Genomic DNA, 19,142 nt, shown 5'->3' with positions numbered 1-19,142 from the left:
AAAAGGTCTATTAGATGATAGCATGGGCCTTAAAAAGGTTTTATGGTTTGGGGAAAAGATAGATATACAGGATAAGACAGGCAGCATTGTTTTTGTAACTATACACTCCAAAGTGGTTAAAAAAAAACTATGAGCACTGCTTACTCAGCTGAGTTGCCCTACGACATTTTAATAACATGTGTGTAATGTTAACTTTATAAAAGAAAAGTTAAAAGTTAATTCTTGACTTTTGGCGGGGTTGGAAGAGCGTGAGCTTCTGTAGATGGATACATTCTCACTGGCACCGACTGGCCTAAAAGCTAGAGTATGGAAGCATTTTGAAGTAAAAAGATGCCTGGACAAGAGCCACATTGTATGCAAGTTGTGTCTAACTACAACAATCATGGATCTTTACAAATACAGTCACACAATGAGAAAAAATACATCGTGTATAAAGTTGAAAAGCTTTAATGCATTAAGGTGCATTGGTAGAATAATCGCATTGTATCCCTTAGAATCAAAATCAAATCTCGATGTTCCGACAGATTCCCAACACCAGCATGGAGGGCCACAGGTCTCCATTTAAGTTGACTTTTCTTGGGCAGCAGTGATGGTGTTAAAGAACCATTGTGTTTTAAGCATGTGCCACTTTTCAGAAAGAAATTCCACCATACTGTTGTCTCCAATTATCTACTGGGATTGTGCATACTTTGAAAAACTCTTGACGCTAGTGCCGAATGTAGCTTAAGCATATATTCAGTCTTTATGCATTACGTGTGAACATTTCAAGTTCTAAATGCATTTGCATTTGCAGAATTTTGCAATGTTTTATACCTAACAAAGGAAATCCCTCTAATTACTGTTCTTGGAAATGCATTTAAAAAAATACAAATTAGGGACATGCAATAATATTGGCATCTGTATCGGCTGATAAAGACTTTAACATGAAATATTGTACTAGCCCAACTTTAAAGTTTCTGTGATATAACAGGCTGATAAAATGATGCTTTAATTATGTGCATGTGACTTCAGTGTGTCTGTAGTGTGGAGGGTTTTTTAAGCAAAGTTGCTATTTGCAATGACTGCGCAGCATGCATTTTGAAAAGGATCGTACCTTATTTTGAATAGCATTGTTTTTTATGTCTGCATCTTCTAGTTGGCCATCACAATAAGAAAAGGCATAACAATATGTTAATTCCACTGCAGGAGATACTTGATGTTCTCTGCAATTAGGTGGAAAAATGTGTGCACATATCAGTATCAGCACTGGCAAAAATGAGTTGGAAAATATCAGTCTATTGGATATCATCACCATGCATCCCTATAATACAAATACTTGAAACTTTGGTGACAGTAATGGTAGTAGCTGTCATTCACCAAATGAAACTTTTGAAAGCCTGCTTATGAATATGGCATTTTGTTAACAGTGGTGTGTGAATAAATCATTGATATTCACACACACATTTCATTGGAAAGAGCCTAGTCTTCTAACAGTTACGTCAAATAAATTCTGGTAAATTAACTCATAATATAATTTGCTTTGGGATAGAAGTGTGACTGCATGGCCACAATACAGAGTTTTCCCTGTGAGAAAAAATCACAGGTTTCATCCCTCATGGAGACTTTCAGTTAAAGACCTGAGCACTAAGTCTTAATTTGGATAGTTTCACACTAAACTTAATGTAAGTTTTGTCTCATTTCTTATTAAAAATCTCACAGTTGTGGCGTTGATGTCATGTTAGGGTGCTGTTAAGGATGCTTGGTGTATATTTAATACTTTGCATGGCTCAGTTGGTACATCATAGCACTAACACTGCTGGGTGAAGTGTTTGATTCCCCAGGTGGCCATGCTAAACCTCACAGTACCTCAGGAACAGGCACATACAATATACAACGTTTAAACAGGATTAACTTGGAAAGCTTCCCCAACACATTCAGACAAACACCACACAAGAACAGGATGTAATACACACACAAACTGAAAACAATAAAGCAAACACTGTATCCTTCTGACAATCAAACCCATGAGCCTCACGTGAGGTCATTATAACAGTGGTGTAAAACAGTGGGCTCTTCTTCTCTCCTCCTCCTTCCTGCAAACCTTACCCGGTGGGATGGTAAACCCGGGGGGCAGCTGAATGGTCGTCTGTTGCTGAGGTGGTCTGACAATCAGCTGGGGGGCTACAATCCTTTGAGGCGCTGCTGTGAGTCCGGGACGGGGTTGAGACTGTACGGAGGTAGCCACAGCAGGCGTTGGAGAAGGGGCTGTGGGTCTGACCATGCTGAGAGTGGTGGTTACTGACATAGTTTGACCAGTTGTACATACAGAACTTGTTGCCACCCCGGTAACACAAGCAGGGGCAGCAGATGTGGTGGAGCTCATGGGCTGGGTTACAGTTGTAGTGGTTGTAGCTGCAGCTGTAGTAGTAGTTGTTGGTGGCGGTGGCGGTGTGACAACAAGAGGAGCAGGGGAGACAGTGTTTATTACAGAGTTGACACTACCACCAGACTGGCTTGACATTACAATTTTGGACTGACAGTCGTCTGTTTTGGAAGCCCCAGTGTCTGTGACTGTTTTGCTGTGGTTCCCCTGTGGAGCTGAAGGGGTGACGGCTCCTATACGGGTGCCCTGCTGGACCAAGGCCGACACACTGGTCCCGTTACCGTTCTGGGCAATGCTCGCCACAATGTGACTGGGGAGTCTGTGCAAAGCGATGGTGGGAGTCCCCCTGTCCAGAGCAATAGCAGACTGACCTACAGGGAGGTTGGCGTTAGATAAGGTGAAAGTCGAGGTGTTGATAGAGGATGTGACCGGTCGGATGGAGTTTGGTGTAGTTGCGCTGGTCTCAACGGGGCTGATAACGCTGTCAGACACCGCTGTGTTGCTGCTGTTCCTCCTCGTCGTTACAGCTGCGCCGTTCAAACTCTTTATCCGAGCAGAAGCGCTCCTCCGCGGGGTGCTTATGCGCTTCCTCAGCGGGCTAGCTTCCGTCGACGCCTCACCTGTGCCCGGGTTAACCTTACACCCCCGGCTGGATGCGGTGGTGCTGATGCCGGCTGGCGTAGAAGCCAAAGTTGACACACCAGATGCAGTCAGTGTTGTGATGGATGCTCCATGTGATTGCGAACCGCTGCTAGTGGCGTTCACACCGGCAGCCGAAGTGGCGGAGGGCTCGCCGAAAGCAGGGGTGCAGCCCAGAGCGGGAGATGTGACAGTTTTATCTGAGCTAACCTCTTTAGAGTTGATCTCCTGGCGCATCTCAGGTTTATTCCGCCGTCCTTGTTGTTGTTGTTCTAGTGTTGTGGTGCCCACTGGAGCTGGTAGCGTTTTTCCTAAGTGATGGTTAGCGGGGGCCACTGAGCCAGCACCTCCGTTTTCGTCTGTTTTCCCTGCTGGGTTGCTTTGGCCAGCGAGCTGTGACTCTAACGAGCCAACCAGGTCGCTCACAGCTTTTTCATCCACCTCTGAAAAGAGCATATCTTCCAGGGGGTCGGAGGCGCCCGCCATCTCTGATCACAGATAGCTGTCTTATATTTTTTTTACAGTGCGCCTGCGTGTTACTGGGCATTGTGGGAATGAATCTGACGTCATTAGAGGAGGGGGGCCGTCCTAGTTGTGTTTTTTATGATTTTTCTTCAAGTCTAATGTAATGAGAAAATGTTTTAATAATACTGCGATTACATAACGATAATAAACTAGAACGCGTGGCATTCTTTCTACGTGTCTATGTTTCAGGATTGATAACGAAAAAACGCGAAATTTACATCTCTAAAACAAATATTTCGGTATATACAGTATATTTTTTCTATATCTCATGTATCTGGCAATATGGGGGCAGGGTGGATGGGCCATCCCATGAAATATCGCGATGTTATAGAATGGCTCAATCTCAAACCTGTGTTTATCATCCTATGATCAAGTCACTTATTTTCTTCCCTCAAAAGTACTCGTAAAGAGAACACAATAACACGTAGAATCTTGATATAACCAAGTTAAGCATATTTTTGCTAAATCACCCCTTTTCATTTATAATAAAAGGTGGGAGTGGGAGGAAGAGGAGGCAACTCTAGAAGAATGAAGGCACAACCTTTCTCCCAACATCCTTAGCGGCGGGCGAAGGAAAATGAAAATGGCCATGTCGTGGTAGAAATCGGTTCAGAGACGAGCGAGTCTGACTCACGGCGTAACTCACATATTTATGTGATGTAGCATCAAAACTACAGCTCTGAAAGTGACATATCTACCCTCTAATTTGACAGAGAACAGATTTTTTGGAAGTTAGTGCGTTATTTAAAGCAGCGGACCAACATGAGCGGAGGAGGGACGCCGTACATTGGCAGCAAAATTAGCCTCATCTCCAAGGCCGAGATTCGCTATGAAGGAATTTTGTACACCATTGATACCGAAAACTCGACTGTAGCTCTCGCTAAAGGTAAGTTAAGTAAGCAAGAGATGAGCTGCAGCACTTTGAAAGGCTTTTTGAACAGCTTTTCGAAGTGTAAGCGACGCTATAACTGAAGTTAATATTAGCGCAGTTAGCTGTGTTAGCTAGCTTTGTAGCCAACTAACAGCTAAGTGGTGCTGTAGTGTTCACACTCTGCGTCCTTTGTTTACCTCTTGTTTGGGCTAACTTGAAATATGAGGCTCTCACTGCTGAGTATTTAGTGGCAAAAGTAAAACCTTTATTTCTATTAAACATCTTTTACTAAAGTTTTAATTATGAGTTATTAGCAAAGTTACATTTGACAGCTGAGTCTCTACTTTTAACTTGTGTATAAGTTCGTGAGGTTATTTAACGGTCTCGCATGTTAATACTCAATAACCTTGAGCAGCCGAAGCCCTAACTCTACACATTTCATTAATGACCTGTACAGTTAATTAATAATTGATTCTGTAAATGTCATTCTTAGGGTGTTTAGCTTGGTTATGATATTGAATTGTTGGATGCCTTTGTAACACTGTACTCAGAAAGAAAATTAGCCACAAGCTCATTTATAGATCTTTTTTTTCTGTTGAAGTATGGACATTTCCTTGAAACGAAAAAAAAATCAATTTAGATGGAATGCAATACACTTTAAAAGTAAAATTGTATTCCTGATAAAACTATTACAAAGTACACTAAGTAAGTACTGTAATGGATAGTAAGTGTTGATACATTGCCAAGGGAAAGAATCTAATGTGATGTGTGTGTGTGTGTGTCTCCCCCAACAGTTCGGTCTTTCGGAACTGAGGACCGGCCCACTGAAAGGCCTATTCCACCTCGGGAGGAAGTATTTGAGTATATCATCTTCCGAGGAAGTGATATAAAAGACCTAACAGTTTGTGAGCCACCCAAAGCCACTAGCAGCCTGCCACAGGACCCTGCCATAGTTCAAGTAAGTGATTTATACGTAATCTTGTACTATACTGTGATAGTTTGTCTGATAACATTAATTGGGGCTCTGTTTCATTACAGTCTCCCAGTAAGCCAGCCAGCAGAACACCAGGACATTGTATCAGGCTCACGTAAATAGATTTCAGCCATCATCAATTAGTGTTATTAATTGCACCTGCGTGTTTCACATTATGACAAAATAAATAGTTGCTTTGCAAAAAGCTGTATTGGACTTGCATAAAATTTTGAAGCAAAATATGAATAAAGTTAAGAACATAGCCAATCACCTTTTTACTCATAAATTGCTTTTAAATTTGATACTTCATATATAAATGTCACCTCTACTCCATGGGTCAGAATGTGTTACGTAAAATATTTTCCATTTACAAATGATACTTTTGTTAATATAATTTTTGTTTTCATAATCTCAATATTCATCAATTGTCTTGCAACTGTGAAAGTGACTGTCACAAGAAATATTTTTAGCAATTATGTCTCAGAACTAATTGCATATTCGTCTGCTGTGCCTGATTATTTGTCAGTGGACTGAAATGACTGGATCAATATGTATTTGTTTATTATTTCATATGTAAGTATGTGTGAAGAGGCTGTTTGTGAGAGTCAGTGTTGTCATGTCTTTTTTAAATGACTGTGCATTTGATTTTCTAGTCATCAATTGGATCCACCAATGCTGCAGCACCACCATCCTTCCAGTCAGCTGGGCCCTATGCTCCATACAGCAGGGCCCCCGGCCCATCATACAGTCAGTTTGGTGGTACACCCCTCGCAGCTCAACCGTTTGGACCTGCTGGAGCAGGAGGTAAGAATTAGGTCTTGTACAAAATAATTGCCTTGTTCTCACACAATGATATGCTTTTATTTTTGTGACAAAGGTAGGTGCACGAAATTGTTGATGAGTACTTTTGTCAAGTAAGGAGGCTAAAATGACAAAATGAGAAGTAATCTTTGTCTGCAACATGAGAAAGCAATCTAAAACCCTTAAGGCAGAAATATACTTGCTTTTAACTATGCGTTCGCATATGCACCCCTACGCGCCCCTACGTTTCATAGCTGCTTCGTGTATCGTGTGTCCATTTGGAGCGATGGTTGTGCACGTCCAGCAAGTATATCTCCAGACTTACATTGTGTGGATAGTCATATATTTACATATTAATGTAAAAAAAAAAATTTTTTTCATTTAGACTTAAAGAAAACATCGTGATACTAATTTCAAACAAGCAATGTGAGCAACACATCTGTTTCTCAAGCAAATTTGGAGCAACACCTGATTCCTGCTCACTTGAACAGAGCACAGCTGCATGTTGTCTTTTGAGTTGCCTGCTGCACACCTGAACCCAATTATGTGTTGGACGGGGATTAGTGGAGACATTTATGCAACATATTTCTTATGTACTGCTCTGCTGAAGCTTGGATATTTTAAAGCGCTTTAAGCAGGAGGTATTTATAACAGCATATGTTGGGGATTTCCTTGCTAAATATAAATCACATTTCTGTCTGCCTTTGTTGTCAGATTCTTAGATTTATTTGCAAATACATTAAGGTGATATTGGTCTTATTAAATATCAATCTCTGTGTTGTCCTTTGCCAATATAATTAAAGAGTCTTCCTGCTCAGAGTTACATTAATTATGTCTAGGTATTTTGCCACATTGACATCATGTTTTGTGTCATACTGTATCACTTAGCATCAGGAGTATCACCAGACTTTCACTGTTAGCTGCTGTAACACAAACTACACTGCCTCTGTTATTACAAAAATCCTTAAGTTGAATTTCACTTTGCTGTTTTATAGGGCGCACTAGTCCCCAACTGGACTCTTTAAAAAAGAGTCCCACTCTGGAGCCAGCAGTGCAGCCCCCACCGTCAGCTCCCTCAGCACCACCTGCAGCTGTAGGACAGAGGAGTCAGGCGGCAGTGGCACCTCCCAGAGCCACTGGAACCTCTGCTGTCAGCCAGAAACCCCCAGACCTCCTGGAGCAAAGAAAAGGTAAGGATACCTGCTGGAATTGTAATGGTTAATTTCTGCAAAGATTAAAGTTTGATTAATCTATACTCTGAAGTAGTGTTTGAGTGAATTACCATTGTGTGCTCATGCATGTAGTGCTTTGTTAGAACCTCAACTCTTTATTTTGAGTTAAACTGGTGCTAAATGGTGTATTTTCCTCTTCAGCTCCTGAGGTTCAGAAGGTGTCACAGCCAGATAACGAACAAGGTGCTGTTGAAAACCGGGATCCTAACAAGCACCCAGCTGCTGGTAGGTTGTTTATTCCATTAACATACTCAAGTACACACACTAAAATGATTGTTTTCATTAGTTGTATGAGTAGTTACGGCTATGGTCTAATCTATCTTTTCATTTAATTGCATCACTCATATCTACAGTGCAATAAAAAATCTAATTGGACACTGATGTGTGTTTCACTTTTCTGTTTCTGTGCTGTAACACATGAATTTAATGCGGTGGAACAATGAGGTTAACATGCAGCTTTACATGTTTTTGGAGGTGTAAATGTGCATTACTGGTCTAGCAGAACATTACCAGGGAATCCACGAGCTCCACTGTGATGTCTCTGGGTTGTAAACTACAGCTTGTCACTGACTGCACAAGATTTTCAACCAGATATTACATTTTGAGATTTTTGAGTTTATGTTGACTTGTTGATTGTGGCCTATGCTGTTTGTCTGAGGTGGATATTAAAATCCTCAAATTAAAAGCTGATAGTCAGCAGTTAAATAAGCATGGTCTTATTTTGAATACAGTGTGATGTAGTTCAAAGTCAACGCAATACTGCCTTAATGTTATTACCTGCACACTAAACCTAGATGTTGTTTATTGGAGCAATGCTGGACTTAAGTTTTTCCCTGTTATTTCTCAGCTGCTGCTCAATCCATGCGCCGTGGCCGTGGAAGAGGAAACCGCAGTCGAGGCAAAGTGAACGTGCGTAGAGATGGCCCCATGAAGTTTGAAGAGGACTTTGACTTTGAGACTGCTAATGCCCAGTTCCACAAAGACGAGATTGACAAGGAGCTTCAGAACAAGCTCAAACTGAAAGGTATGGTTCCAACACACTGGAGTTCTCAACCGCAACAACAGGAAACTTTTTAGAACTTTAAAGGGGAAAATGTTTTTCTTCAGTGTTAAGCTTGGCTCAGATTGACATTTTGTCCCTATGATAAGTCAGTAGGACACCAGCTAGAAGTTGAAAAGCATTTTCACCAGTGCAGGAATCTTTTTTAACAGGTCTGTTGGCTGTACAGTCTAAAACACAGATGCACTGATTGAGACAGTGTCATCCAAAATGTGGGAGTGAATTATAACTCAATATGACAGGTGCAATTATTGATACTTGAAAAAGGAAAACTGTTTGAATTTTGTTTATCCTATCACCATTTTCTACCAGTGAAAATACAAGAAAACAGATTTGTAACCAGATGCAAGTCTATGGTAGAAGCAAAATGTTAGTATGTTGTCGAATCAGTAATGTTTCATGTGATACTGCAGATATAGATGCAGATGTACTGATATTTTGGTATCTTCAATGAATTCTCACAATGAATCATTTTCAGGGTTTGTCCAGCCCATGTTGTTTGTAGCTGACTTGGTCTTTAAGGTCTTAATTGTTTTAAAAAAAATTTCTTCTAACATGGAAACAGATGACAAGACTGAAAAGGCGCTGAATGGAGAAGAAACTGCTGACTCAGAACACCCAGCCAATGAGGAGGAGGAGGAAGCTGTGATAACCACATGTTACTATGACAAGTCCAAGTCCTTCTTTGATAACCTGTCCTGCGATGACTTAAGGTACCTCAATATGTCCACTGTTCAAGTTCTTGTTCAGCTGGAGATCGAAGTCATTGTTTGTTTGTTTGTGTTTTTTAATGAACCTAAGTCTGTTCTGATAGGGGGATTCTAGTGAACGTTTAAAGCTATGTCTTATAGTACTGCTTCAAAATAAAATGCAAGGGCCTGTGTGGGTGCAGTTACCCATTAAAAAAAGATCAAATATGAACCAGGTAGTCCAGTTTGAGTGCACATCAGACTCGAGGCTGCACAACTCTGGAAAGTCATCATGGCATCTTAAATTTTCTTTTCTGTCTTAATACTTGCAAGTTAGACAAAAAAAATTGGCTCAGTACTTGCCACTGGGTGTTACTCTTCCTGAACATGTGTTTGCCAGCACAGTGTTTTCCCAAATGACGCAGGACTATCCTCCGTTTTTTTTTTTTTTTTGCCAGAGCCTCTGTGAGGCTTTATTGAAAGAAAACACAAGGCTCTGTTTCTGACTGTTAATGTTGGTCTGAACAGTAACAAAGTGAAAGACTGACAGACTTTTGTTTTTCTCTCTTTAAGTAAATCGGGCGAAAGGGGATTTTCAAGGTAAGTCACATATAAGTTATGAATAATAAGCATGCAAATACTAACACTTTTTGGATTGTGACTTGGATTTCACCTAGATTTTTCAACTTCAAAATGTTTTCCGTGTTTTTTTTTTTTACTTGGTTTGCAGTTTTTAAAAGTAGTCCTAACATATCAAGGCTCTACATGTTATAGACACTGATAGGCCCTTTCCACCAACATGGAACTGGCACTGTTCCAAAATTCCTTTTTTCTTTTTTTTCCCCTATTTTTGTTGTTGTTGAGGTGTGTTTTTTTGTTTGTTTATTTTTGTTTTTTAAACCCAAAAATCCGGATCCTCATTGGTTTTAACGTGTGTGTGTGTCAGGGAGCGAAGGTCAACCTGGGCCGAAGAGAGACGAATGAATTCTGAGACATTCGGCATCCCTCTTAGACACAATCGAGGAAGAGGAGGTTTCCGCGGCCGAGGCTTCATGGGGCCTCGAGGAGGTCGAGGGCGACCATTGAGCAGAGGTTCTTTCGGGCCACCCCGAGGTGCCCCGCCTGGTTTCAGAGGTGGATTCAGAGGTGGCAGAGGAGGCCGTGATTTCTCTGACTTTGAATACAGGGTAAATTATTAAAAGGTATCATTAAAGTGAACGTGCAGTATGTAGAAAAAGAACATAGGCGGTCATTGTAAACGTTTGTTGTATTTATTTATTTTTTCTTCCAGAAAGACAACAAAGTGGCTGCATAGTGACTGCAGTGACGCATCCACAGAGAATTGTAGCCCCTCATCATAAAATAATTCCTGTTGAAGAAACTCTTTGGTCTCGACGTTTGACAGAAAGAATGAAGACATCCTCTCAGTCACCAGCACCAGGGTTGACTGCTTTACATCAGGGGGTGAGAGTGCAGCTCCCTTTTCTCCACTTTGAGAAACAGGCTTTTTGTTTTGTTTTGTTTTTTTGTTTTTTTCCTGCCCCGGTCCGCAGATTGACAAGAACATCTGTAAATACTTTGCTTTGGAGTAATTCTGTATTTTTGCATCAAGTTGATTTCTTACTGAAGTTGTCTTTGGTATTGCAAGCTGTATGCAGAGGGCCCACTGATACTGTGAGTGGATCACAGTTCATGTGATCGATAGCTTTATTTTTTCATTTTCTTTCAGTTTGTGATATAATGATGTCCGTAGGCACCAAATTTCACTGCATTGCCTGTTGCATCGAATTACTCGCAGCTCAGACTTTGTTTGGTTGCCGTGTATTCAGTATTTTTACAAAGTTTGCAAGAAAAGTTTTCTCTTTTTGGATATCGATAATTTCTCAATAAAGTAGTGAGATCAAAGCCAGCTGAAAGACACTGAATCTGAACTGAGTATTGTCATTAACGAATGTATATCTAGCTCATCTTTACCCCCAGCAAACTGTGGCTCCCCAGACAGACTTAGTTTAGATTTTTTTAAAGAAACATGTATTTAGAAACCCTTCAAACCTCCCACATCAGATGAACTCTGTTTCTGCATTGTGTTTGTAGGTGATCCTCTGGAGCTCTGTTAATGAAAGCCTAACACAGGCAATCATTTGATTGATATGTGGGGTTTACGACATTAGCCTTAGTAGTATTTGTTGACTGTAGATTTCTTTTTGACCGGGTCTGTTTTATATAGTTTACTGAACGAAGACCATTCCCATGATTTGTGTCTGTGAAAGAGGAATAATCATTACTATAAATGCCTTTAGAAGCGCTTAGGAAAGAAAAGCCTAGAGTTATTCAGTCAAAACCTGCAGATTTGGATAAGAAAGGCTCTGATATTTTTCCAAAAAATTATGAGGATTTGTTTGAGCAAAAATAATTGATAGCCCATAAGTTGATGTTTTTACATTTTAGTACCACTTAAATCTACCTTTCAATATCCGAAACATACTGAGCCATCTGTAAAGCACGTCCTTTTTTGTTACCAGATCTTTGAGTTGTCTTACAGTTGTTGTCATCAGTTTTTTTCCACTTGTCTCTACATTCAGCTGTTTGCACTGCAGAACTAAGCACTTGCAGTGCTGTAAGGATTGGTTACTAAAAATGGGCAGATGGATTGAATGATGTCTCAAAACCTGATCAATAACGAAATTTCTGATCAATATATCCCTCTGGCTTGTTTGCAGCTCCTCTTGTTGCATTGTTGTCAGTGTGATCATTCTCTGGGGTGATTTTTTTTTCTGACTTGTGAACAAAGGGACAAGAACTGGATGTGGTGCCAGCATGTTGGGGTGGGGGGGGTGGGGTTTTTTTTTTCTTTTTTGACTCTGATTTGTTAGTACTTTAGGAACTTCAGAGTACTTTTGCCTTCAGAGTGGTGAATTTTTTACAGCTCTCCCTTTAACTTAAAGGTTTTTGACTTAAGTATTGATAGCACTACAAGGTGAAACTAGATCCTTCTCAGTAGCTGTGGTTGTTTAGAGCAAAGCAGCCCAGTTTGAAAATGTGCTGTTTAACTGGATATTGCACAGATTGCTAATCACTGCATGATAGCCGTAGGAACCATCACTTTATATGGGCTTTCGCAATAACCAGCAAGACTGAATTTGAGACAAAACGTACTATTGAACTATTATTACAAACTGACATGTTTTCATATGTTTGTTACTCCTTCACTGGAATTGTAAACCAGGAATTGTTTTCTCGAGAATATCAGCAAAAATGGAGTTTTTACGTAAAATAAAGAGTTGTACAATATCCATGTCTGTTTTATTTTTTTTATCCACATGTTCCTAAATTTTCACAGAAATAATACTTCTGCTGTATCTCTCCACAAACAAATGTGTTTTTTTATATTTCTTAAAAGGTTATTGGAGTAGCCTGTTTTTATATTAACACACAAATTGTAAATTGTGCAATCATACAGCAACTTTCAGCAGGTAGGAAGACGATGCTTTATGAAGTACTTCTTTAAATGTAACAAAAAGCAAAATAACATCCTGCAGGTCCACTTAGCCACATAATCACTTAGTGTCCTCATCTCAGAGTAGAATATAAACCCTGTTCTGTTTTACTGTGGAGCCTTTCTAGTGCAGCATCACCCTGATTTAATTAGTATCATAGTTAACACCTGTGTTTACCATACTTCATTACAGTAGAAAGGTCTTGGAGTGAGTATGTTTGGGACCATTTACTTATATTTACAGAATTAATATGAAAGAAACAGCCACTGCATCTGATTAGCATTTCATATAATATAAATAAGAAAGATGATTTTTAGTTGGATGGCATAAAGTCACTTCAGACACAGCATGTAACCTTATTGTCTTGTACATTAGTATTTATCACTGTCTACTTACTTACATTATGTTCTTTCCAATTCAGTGTGAGAGAAATACTGTTATCATTACATCATATTAAGACTTGAAGCATGCAGTTTTCCAATGATGATTCACTAACATACACAGTACAGTCCCTGTATCAGACTGTATTGATAGGAACTAGTAAACACAGGTTTTATCAATGATACTAATTAAGGTCCAGTTGTATTTATTGTGGCAGAGCCTTTGCAATGAGCCAACACGCACAATAGCAGCACCCTGACTTTGTTTGACCTGAATGGAATGAAGCCTTAATTAGTATCACTGGTAACACCTGTGATTACCTTTTCATGTGAAAACGCCTGCTGTGAAAAAGCTCTGTTATTATGCAAATACTGCATGTAGACTTTTCTAACCTCAAATTTTGACATTTCATAACAGGAAACCCACAGGTGTCATTGTTAACATTAATAACGGCTGCACTCAATTTTAGTTAGTCTTGTTCAATGTACAATGTTCATATTTGCATAAGAGAGAACATAAAAGTAATGGTTTATATGTTTTTTCAGAGTTGAATCATTGTGACATTCCTTTCTTCTGAGGGGTAAATTCTTTTCAGGTGAGTGCTGTGCAGAGAGAGAACTATATGATGGGACATCCTTGACATTTTGGCCTGAGGGTGGCACAAAAGGACAGTGCATGACGTGTTCAAAATGCAGAAGGTTATCCTCTGGGGACAGAATGTCCTGGTTCATTTAAAATTATTTAATTTTTTTGGTTTAATGATTGGTGTTTGCGGGGTCACCGGAAGCATTAGGATACGTCTTTTGAGACAAAGAACGAGTAAAGATGTGACATAGCAGGTTCATTAAATAAAATAAAACTTATTAGCAGCAGCTGTCCAGAAGATGGCGGTAATATAACAAGAATGACACGCCTGTCGATCAATACAATCGCCGAAGAAGACGAAGGCGGGATACAATCGCGAGATTTGTATGCGTTGTTTCTTTATCGTGCATCTTGTATAAATTGATGATGTTTTATAATGTGACAATACTGTGGTTTAAATCTGAGTAGGTTTATGGACATAAAACACTTGGGTAGGGTTAGGAAAAGACCATACCTTGGATTAAAAGGATCACTCTCGCGAGATCTTTCGTGAGGCTGGACACGAGCTGAAAGAAGCAGAAGAAGAAAGAGACGCGATCTGTTGCAAAACGTAAACAACTGGCAAAGGAACTGCGACCACGCTAAAATGTCGATAGTCTTTGTGCCAAAGAAACAACGAGGAAAGGCGACAATCAGCCAAGAAACAATACAGAGGGTAAGAAACCAGTAAATGATGTTTAACGAAGCTGCTAACTAGATGTTAGGACATATTCCCGTGTATTTACCGCGAGAATTAGCCATTAGCCACTAGCTAGTTACTTCATGAAATTATTCATTCATTCACTCTGAGTTTACATCCAGCTATAGGCTTCATGAATCCTGAACAGCATTTTTAATTTCCTGCTGTACTTATAGGAAATGTTTGATGTAGCACACAATGAATGTATTGTTTCCAAAGATGGTAAAAGGCTGTTAAGATCTACATGTTACTCACAGCTAACGTTTCAGTATGTTCGTGAACTTGGCTCATCTTTTTGTTTTCTCCCAGCTGCTGGATGAAAATGATCAGTTGGTGAGATGCATCACCGAATACATGCAGAAAGGACGAGCGGTGGAGTGCGTACAGTAAGTCAGATTAACTCAGTACTTTATTACTAACTTAGATAACTGTTAAAATACAATTCATTTCTCATGGGTAGCACAGTAATGTAGCAAGTGTCTGAGCTTCTTCTTCTGCTTCTTTTCTACGGTCTGTTTTCAGCAGCTGATTTTGTGCTTTTCCAACAGGTATCAACAGATTCTGCACCGCAATATCGTCTACTTGGCCACTATAGCTGATGCCAGCCCAGACAACATGCCCCCTTCTTCAAATGTAAAGACAAACTACACAATTCATGAGTAACAACTGCAAAAAATACAGTAAAAGAGTAAAAATACAGCTTGCAGTGTATCATTGACTGGTCGATTATTCCTGATCTTGTGTTATTATTTCTGTTTGCAGTCTACGTCCAGTGAAGCCCTCGCCTCGACAACACCAGCTGTGAATGGGCACGGAGGGACATGATGATGGCAGCTTCTGTGGACCTGGGATGGGGTTTCAACACTTTACATGAATTTGGTTGAAGATGGTTTTACATCACAGAAAATACTATATTTAAAACAATTATTGTTTTCAGTATTATTAGCCTTTCCATGATCGCTGGTGTTCCAGTTCAATTACTTGAATGTTTCCATTATGTGGAGAAGTAAGCTTTTGTATCATCTAAATCGTGCATTAAAAATCTTTATTTTTTTGAAAGTTGTTCAGGGTGGTTGGTTTTTGAAATGCTTTTATTAAGAGACCACATCAGTGCACAGGATGTCTGATTATGTGAAATGTTGGTCACTGTAAGCCAGTCCTTATAAATGGTTAATAATTAGGTTGTAAACACTAAAATATTAATTAACAAATAATAATACCCCAAGTAAAAAGAGTTTACAAACTGTGCCACACTTAAAATTATGTCCAGAAGATAATAAGTTTGATGTATGTTATGTATAATTTGACAAGCCAAATGAAACCTTTTGACTATTAAGATATGATTGTGGTTAAATGTTACTAATTTATTAAATATCTCATGAAGCTGGCAGGTATGAAGGCTGGATGATGGAGAAGACAAAGTAAAGTAAGCAATAAGATCTGTGGCTTAGCAGTACAGATAACTAGCAAGTACTGGTGACCCTGAACCTCATGTGTTTTAACAGTTAAATTATTATTTTTTTAGGTATTCACAACCTCATTGATAACCTAACTATAAACCATGCAGAAAGGCGGTTTTATTTTAAAGTCAAACCAAAATGTTTGTAGAAGGAGCTGAGGACCGTTTCTTCTTCTAGATTTTACATTCCAGGAGGAAAATGAGCAACTCTTCAGCAGAAAAACTACCAAGACAGCTTTTTCGAATTGCTAGTCATTTTTATTCATTTTTTGCATTGCTGGTACACTTGGAAAGATTCAGTTGCCAGCTCAAGAGAACAATAAGCAACATAAGCCAAGCAGTCCCCCTTCATATCTTCTATCAGGGCAACATGTTTTTATTATTATTTTTTTCTTTTGTAGAAGCCACTAGTAAACCATTTGACACAGCTGAGAAGCTAACAGTTACAGTCCAAGGTCTGTAATGATGTCTTTAAAAAAGGCTGCAACAGTTAGGGAGAGAACACAGACAAAAAGCAACAAACCCTATATCTTGATTGTGCAAAGCACATTAACTATAAAAAGATATATATTTATATGTATATACAGCAAACAATTCTCTGTAAACATGTTAAGTATGTTAGTTTTCTGAAAACATGGTGTCATTTCATAAATACAGGCAACATTGGCATCCGCAAACATCACAAAAAGATAACATTCTGGGCTTTTTAAATGCAGCCCATTTGCCATAGAAACCAAAGAAACAAGGGCTCGAAAACACCCTCATCACACAATGTTTTAGTGTTTAGCATGGCATATTTGGTAACCTTTATAGATAGATGGTGTAGTTCAACTCTGTAGGAAAAAAATGTGCTTTTTCACATATTGGGAGGTGGAAAATAATGTTTTATGTAATATGCCTACAAGAATACTAACATACAGTAATGGTATAACATGTAAGAAAATACAAAAATAAGATTAATACTGTCAATAATTGTACAAGAAAAATATTGTATTATTAAACAGAAGAAAAAGTTAGGTTCATGGGAGTTAGTGTCAATCTGGAGCAAACAACCGCCAATTAGAGAGGAGGAAATGAATGTGTGAAGATGTTCCCTAATGCTCTCATCCAATAGGGTGTGTTCACTTCACCGTTATTATCAATAATCTCAGACCACCTCTTATCTCTTCAGCACCATTCATCTTCTGAACAACGCTTTGGTTGGAAATAATATTCTGCAAGTGCTATCAATACCAACATGGCACATTGTTACTGCTATAATTCTTAACTCTGGTCAGTTGTTGAAAAAAGTAGTGTATTTCTTTCAAATTACACGTCTGCAGTGACTTACTATATTTATGCTGAGCCTGCTCAAAGCCTCTTAATAAAAAGAACTAAATATTTATATTTCAACTTCAGTATTTTACAAGCTATGAAACAGTAGATGGTAGCTGTACTCTGAGTCATCTTGCATGAGATTTGGCAGTTACAGCTATGTAGACACAGTATATTTATTATGAGAGCATTTCAAGCCCCCGCCCCCTTGTAATCCCCCCTCCTTTTCTCTCTCTCGGTCTCTCTCACACACAAACACACACGCACGCACACACGCACGCACACACACACACACGCACGCACGCACGCACGCACGCACGCACACACACACACACACACACGCACACACGTTCAGCTGCAGAAGCAAGTGGGTGACGGCCGTGCACGTCTCCAGCTCTTGTCTGAGGAGATGTCAGCTCAACAGACAGAGAAACAACCACTAGACTAACTGCTGCCAGCATGACACATGCACCTGTTGGAGTTTAAAACATGGCAGTTCAAAAAACTTCAAAATACGTCTCTTTTTCAAATGGGGATGTCTGACATGGAAAAATATAGATACAAAAATGTTGAGCCAGTGTGTGTACTTAATTTTGCCTCTGAGGCGTTTAAATCTTCCAATTCAGTGGGTGTGGACTGTAATGGCTGCAGCTCGGCCCACTCAGTGGCTCATCTGACGGAGCTACAGGCCCTCAGTGGCTCTTCACCGCGGACTCGGACTGCAGTCAGTACTGGTGAAGGTAGGAGGGCCTGTGCTCGTGTTTGAGGGGGAAGGATTTAAAGCCCTTGGTCATGGGTTTGTGTTGCTGCTGCTGTTGCTGTTGCTGCTGCTGCTGCTGCTGTTGCTGCTGCTGGGTGAAGGGGAAACCAGAGGAGATGCCGGTGGAGGGGGAGCAGTCACTGGCCGTGGACCACACGGGAGACTGCAGCATCTGCATGGAGTCGCTCCACTGGGAGGAGGGAGGGATGTTCATCTGATACAAGGAAGAGCTGGGATTGGGCATGGTGTTGGTGTGTGTGGAGTGCTGCCATGGCGCTTTGGGGGGCCAGGTTTTAGTTTTGCTGTCCTGTAGGACGGAAATCAGCAAAGTTGGAAAAGTCAACAGCTAATCAAAAAGTCCCGAATAAGTCATTAGTAACAAAATTCAAATCAAAAGCTGTGCATATAAAAAGATTGTTCATATTTTTACATCAAAGAGAAACTGACAATGATCTTACCGTGCATTTTTTCATTATAATAATCTTGATTTTGGATGTGTCCTGCAAACTGCTTACATTTTCCAAAATTTTAATTGTTTTTGTAATTGTTATTGACATGCAAGTGTGTGAATTTGGTAGAATGCAGTTACACATGAGCTTTTTTCAATTCCACATGAAAAATGTAGTTGCTCTACATCACATTAAAACCGCTCCCTTGCTGAGACACTTGAAAAACGGCTTAGTGTCACTCAATCTCAGACGACAATTTGTCTCCAGGGGCAAAATTTCTGGGGCTTCCAGTGTAGCCAGATATCCATGTAACAGATAATGGACTTCCAGGCTGAGACAACTTCTTCCATGTGCCAGTCATTGTTTTTACAGTTCAATTAGGACCAGACTACTTTTCAGCTAATTTCCATTAACAGATATTTGCATAGAAATGCAAACAATTTAAAATAAACACAAAAAAAACAAAAAAAGTAGAGATGGGACTTATTTGATCCAGTATTGATTTCAGGGGCCGACATCATCAGACATCACATCACCAATTCACATGCTGAAAATTTCAAAGCTCTGCATCATTACCTACTAAAGAGCAGCACCATACCGCTACAAATAAAAGCTTTCACAGTATTTCTACAGTGATATTCATCACAAGGGACATACGTACATCCCGGATCCCTCTGGCAAAATACAGCTGGAGTTATATATATAAATATACCAGCCACTTCTCTCATTGTTGAAAATATAAGCCAGCACAAAAATTACAGTTACCTGACATAAACCACCATGTTTTGAAAAAAACATATTACAAA

General features: G+C 39.7%; 4 protein-coding genes across 11 annotated transcripts in view; 2 read left to right on the top strand and 2 right to left on the bottom strand.

The window, feature by feature from the left end:
* The window catches only part of LOC146333220 (transcription initiation factor TFIID subunit 4), a 122,000-nt gene extending 118,203 nt beyond the window's left edge, over nucleotides 1–3,797 (bottom strand). For all 7 annotated transcript variants that reach the window (XM_084720977.1, XM_084720994.1, XM_084721012.1 and 4 more), the window contains exon 1: nucleotides 2,086–3,797. In XM_084720977.1, coding sequence (XP_084577103.1) covers nucleotides 2,086–3,487 — 1,402 coding nt within the window. In that variant the 5' untranslated portion in view covers nucleotides 3,488–3,797. The remainder of the gene's footprint in view (nucleotides 1–2,085) is intronic.
* A 307-nt stretch (nucleotides 3,798–4,104) lies between these two features.
* On the top strand, nucleotides 4,105–12,443 carry lsm14ab (LSM14A mRNA processing body assembly factor b). 2 transcript variants are annotated; one of them, XM_084721052.1, is made up of 10 exons: nucleotides 4,105–4,412; nucleotides 5,192–5,355; nucleotides 6,024–6,174; nucleotides 7,167–7,361; nucleotides 7,545–7,628; nucleotides 8,251–8,427; nucleotides 9,029–9,176; nucleotides 9,726–9,752; nucleotides 10,099–10,354; nucleotides 10,444–12,443. In XM_084721052.1, exons 1-9 carry the CDS (start codon nucleotides 4,289–4,291, stop codon nucleotides 10,349–10,351), a joined length of 1,323 nt encoding a protein of 440 aa, XP_084577178.1. In that variant the 5' UTR covers nucleotides 4,105–4,288; the 3' UTR covers nucleotides 10,352–10,354; nucleotides 10,444–12,443. The 2 variants fall into 2 exon arrangements, with proteins under 2 accessions (XP_084577178.1, XP_084577169.1); XM_084721043.1 differs by having other exon boundaries at nucleotides 4,106–4,412; nucleotides 10,099–10,339.
* Nucleotides 12,444–14,158: 1,715 nt separating this feature from the next.
* ss18l2 (ss18, like 2) lies at nucleotides 14,159–15,370 on the top strand. Its single transcript, XM_084724977.1, has 4 exons — nucleotides 14,159–14,330; nucleotides 14,664–14,740; nucleotides 14,903–14,987; nucleotides 15,117–15,370. Exons 1-4 carry the CDS (start codon nucleotides 14,262–14,264, stop codon nucleotides 15,177–15,179), a joined length of 294 nt encoding a protein of 97 aa, XP_084581103.1. The 5' UTR covers nucleotides 14,159–14,261; the 3' UTR covers nucleotides 15,180–15,370.
* Nucleotides 15,371–16,049: 679 nt separating this feature from the next.
* The window catches only part of garre1 (granule associated Rac and RHOG effector 1), a 41,893-nt gene continuing 38,800 nt past the window's right edge, over nucleotides 16,050–19,142 (bottom strand). The window contains exon 14 of the mRNA XM_084720965.1: nucleotides 16,050–18,194. Within this exon, the coding sequence (XP_084577091.1) occupies nucleotides 17,853–18,194 (342 nt within the window). The 3' untranslated portion in view covers nucleotides 16,050–17,852. The remainder of the gene's footprint in view (nucleotides 18,195–19,142) is intronic.

This window comes from Lutjanus erythropterus, chromosome 1, assembly GCF_056507025.1.
Source record: "Lutjanus erythropterus isolate fLutEry1 chromosome 1, fLutEry1.hap2, whole genome shotgun sequence".
NCBI lineage: Eukaryota > Metazoa > Chordata > Actinopteri > Lutjaniformes > Lutjanidae > Lutjanus > Lutjanus erythropterus.
Note: the sequence above shows the minus strand (reverse complement) of the source record. Positions and strands in the feature narration are given on the sequence as shown.

Excerpts from the sequence above, each read along its gene's own strand:
- ss18l2 (XM_084724977.1), top strand. The coding sequence starts at position 14,262 with ATGTCGATAGTCTTTGTGCCAAAGAAACAACGAGGAAAGGCGACAATC. Across the intron at positions 14,331-14,663 it reads GCCAAGAAACAATACAGAGG|CTGCTGGATGAAAATGATCA; the intron begins GTAAGAAACCAG and ends GTTTTCTCCCAG. Across the intron at positions 14,741-14,902 it reads CGAGCGGTGGAGTGCGTACA|GTATCAACAGATTCTGCACC; the intron begins GTAAGTCAGATT and ends CTTTTCCAACAG.
- lsm14ab (XM_084721043.1), top strand. The coding sequence starts at position 4,289 with ATGAGCGGAGGAGGGACGCCGTACATTGGCAGCAAAATTAGCCTCATC. Across the intron at positions 8,428-9,028 it reads GAACAAGCTCAAACTGAAAG|ATGACAAGACTGAAAAGGCG; the intron begins GTATGGTTCCAA and ends ACATGGAAACAG. Across the intron at positions 10,340-10,443 it reads TCTCTGACTTTGAATACAGG|AAAGACAACAAAGTGGCTGC; the intron begins GTAAATTATTAA and ends TTTTTCTTCCAG.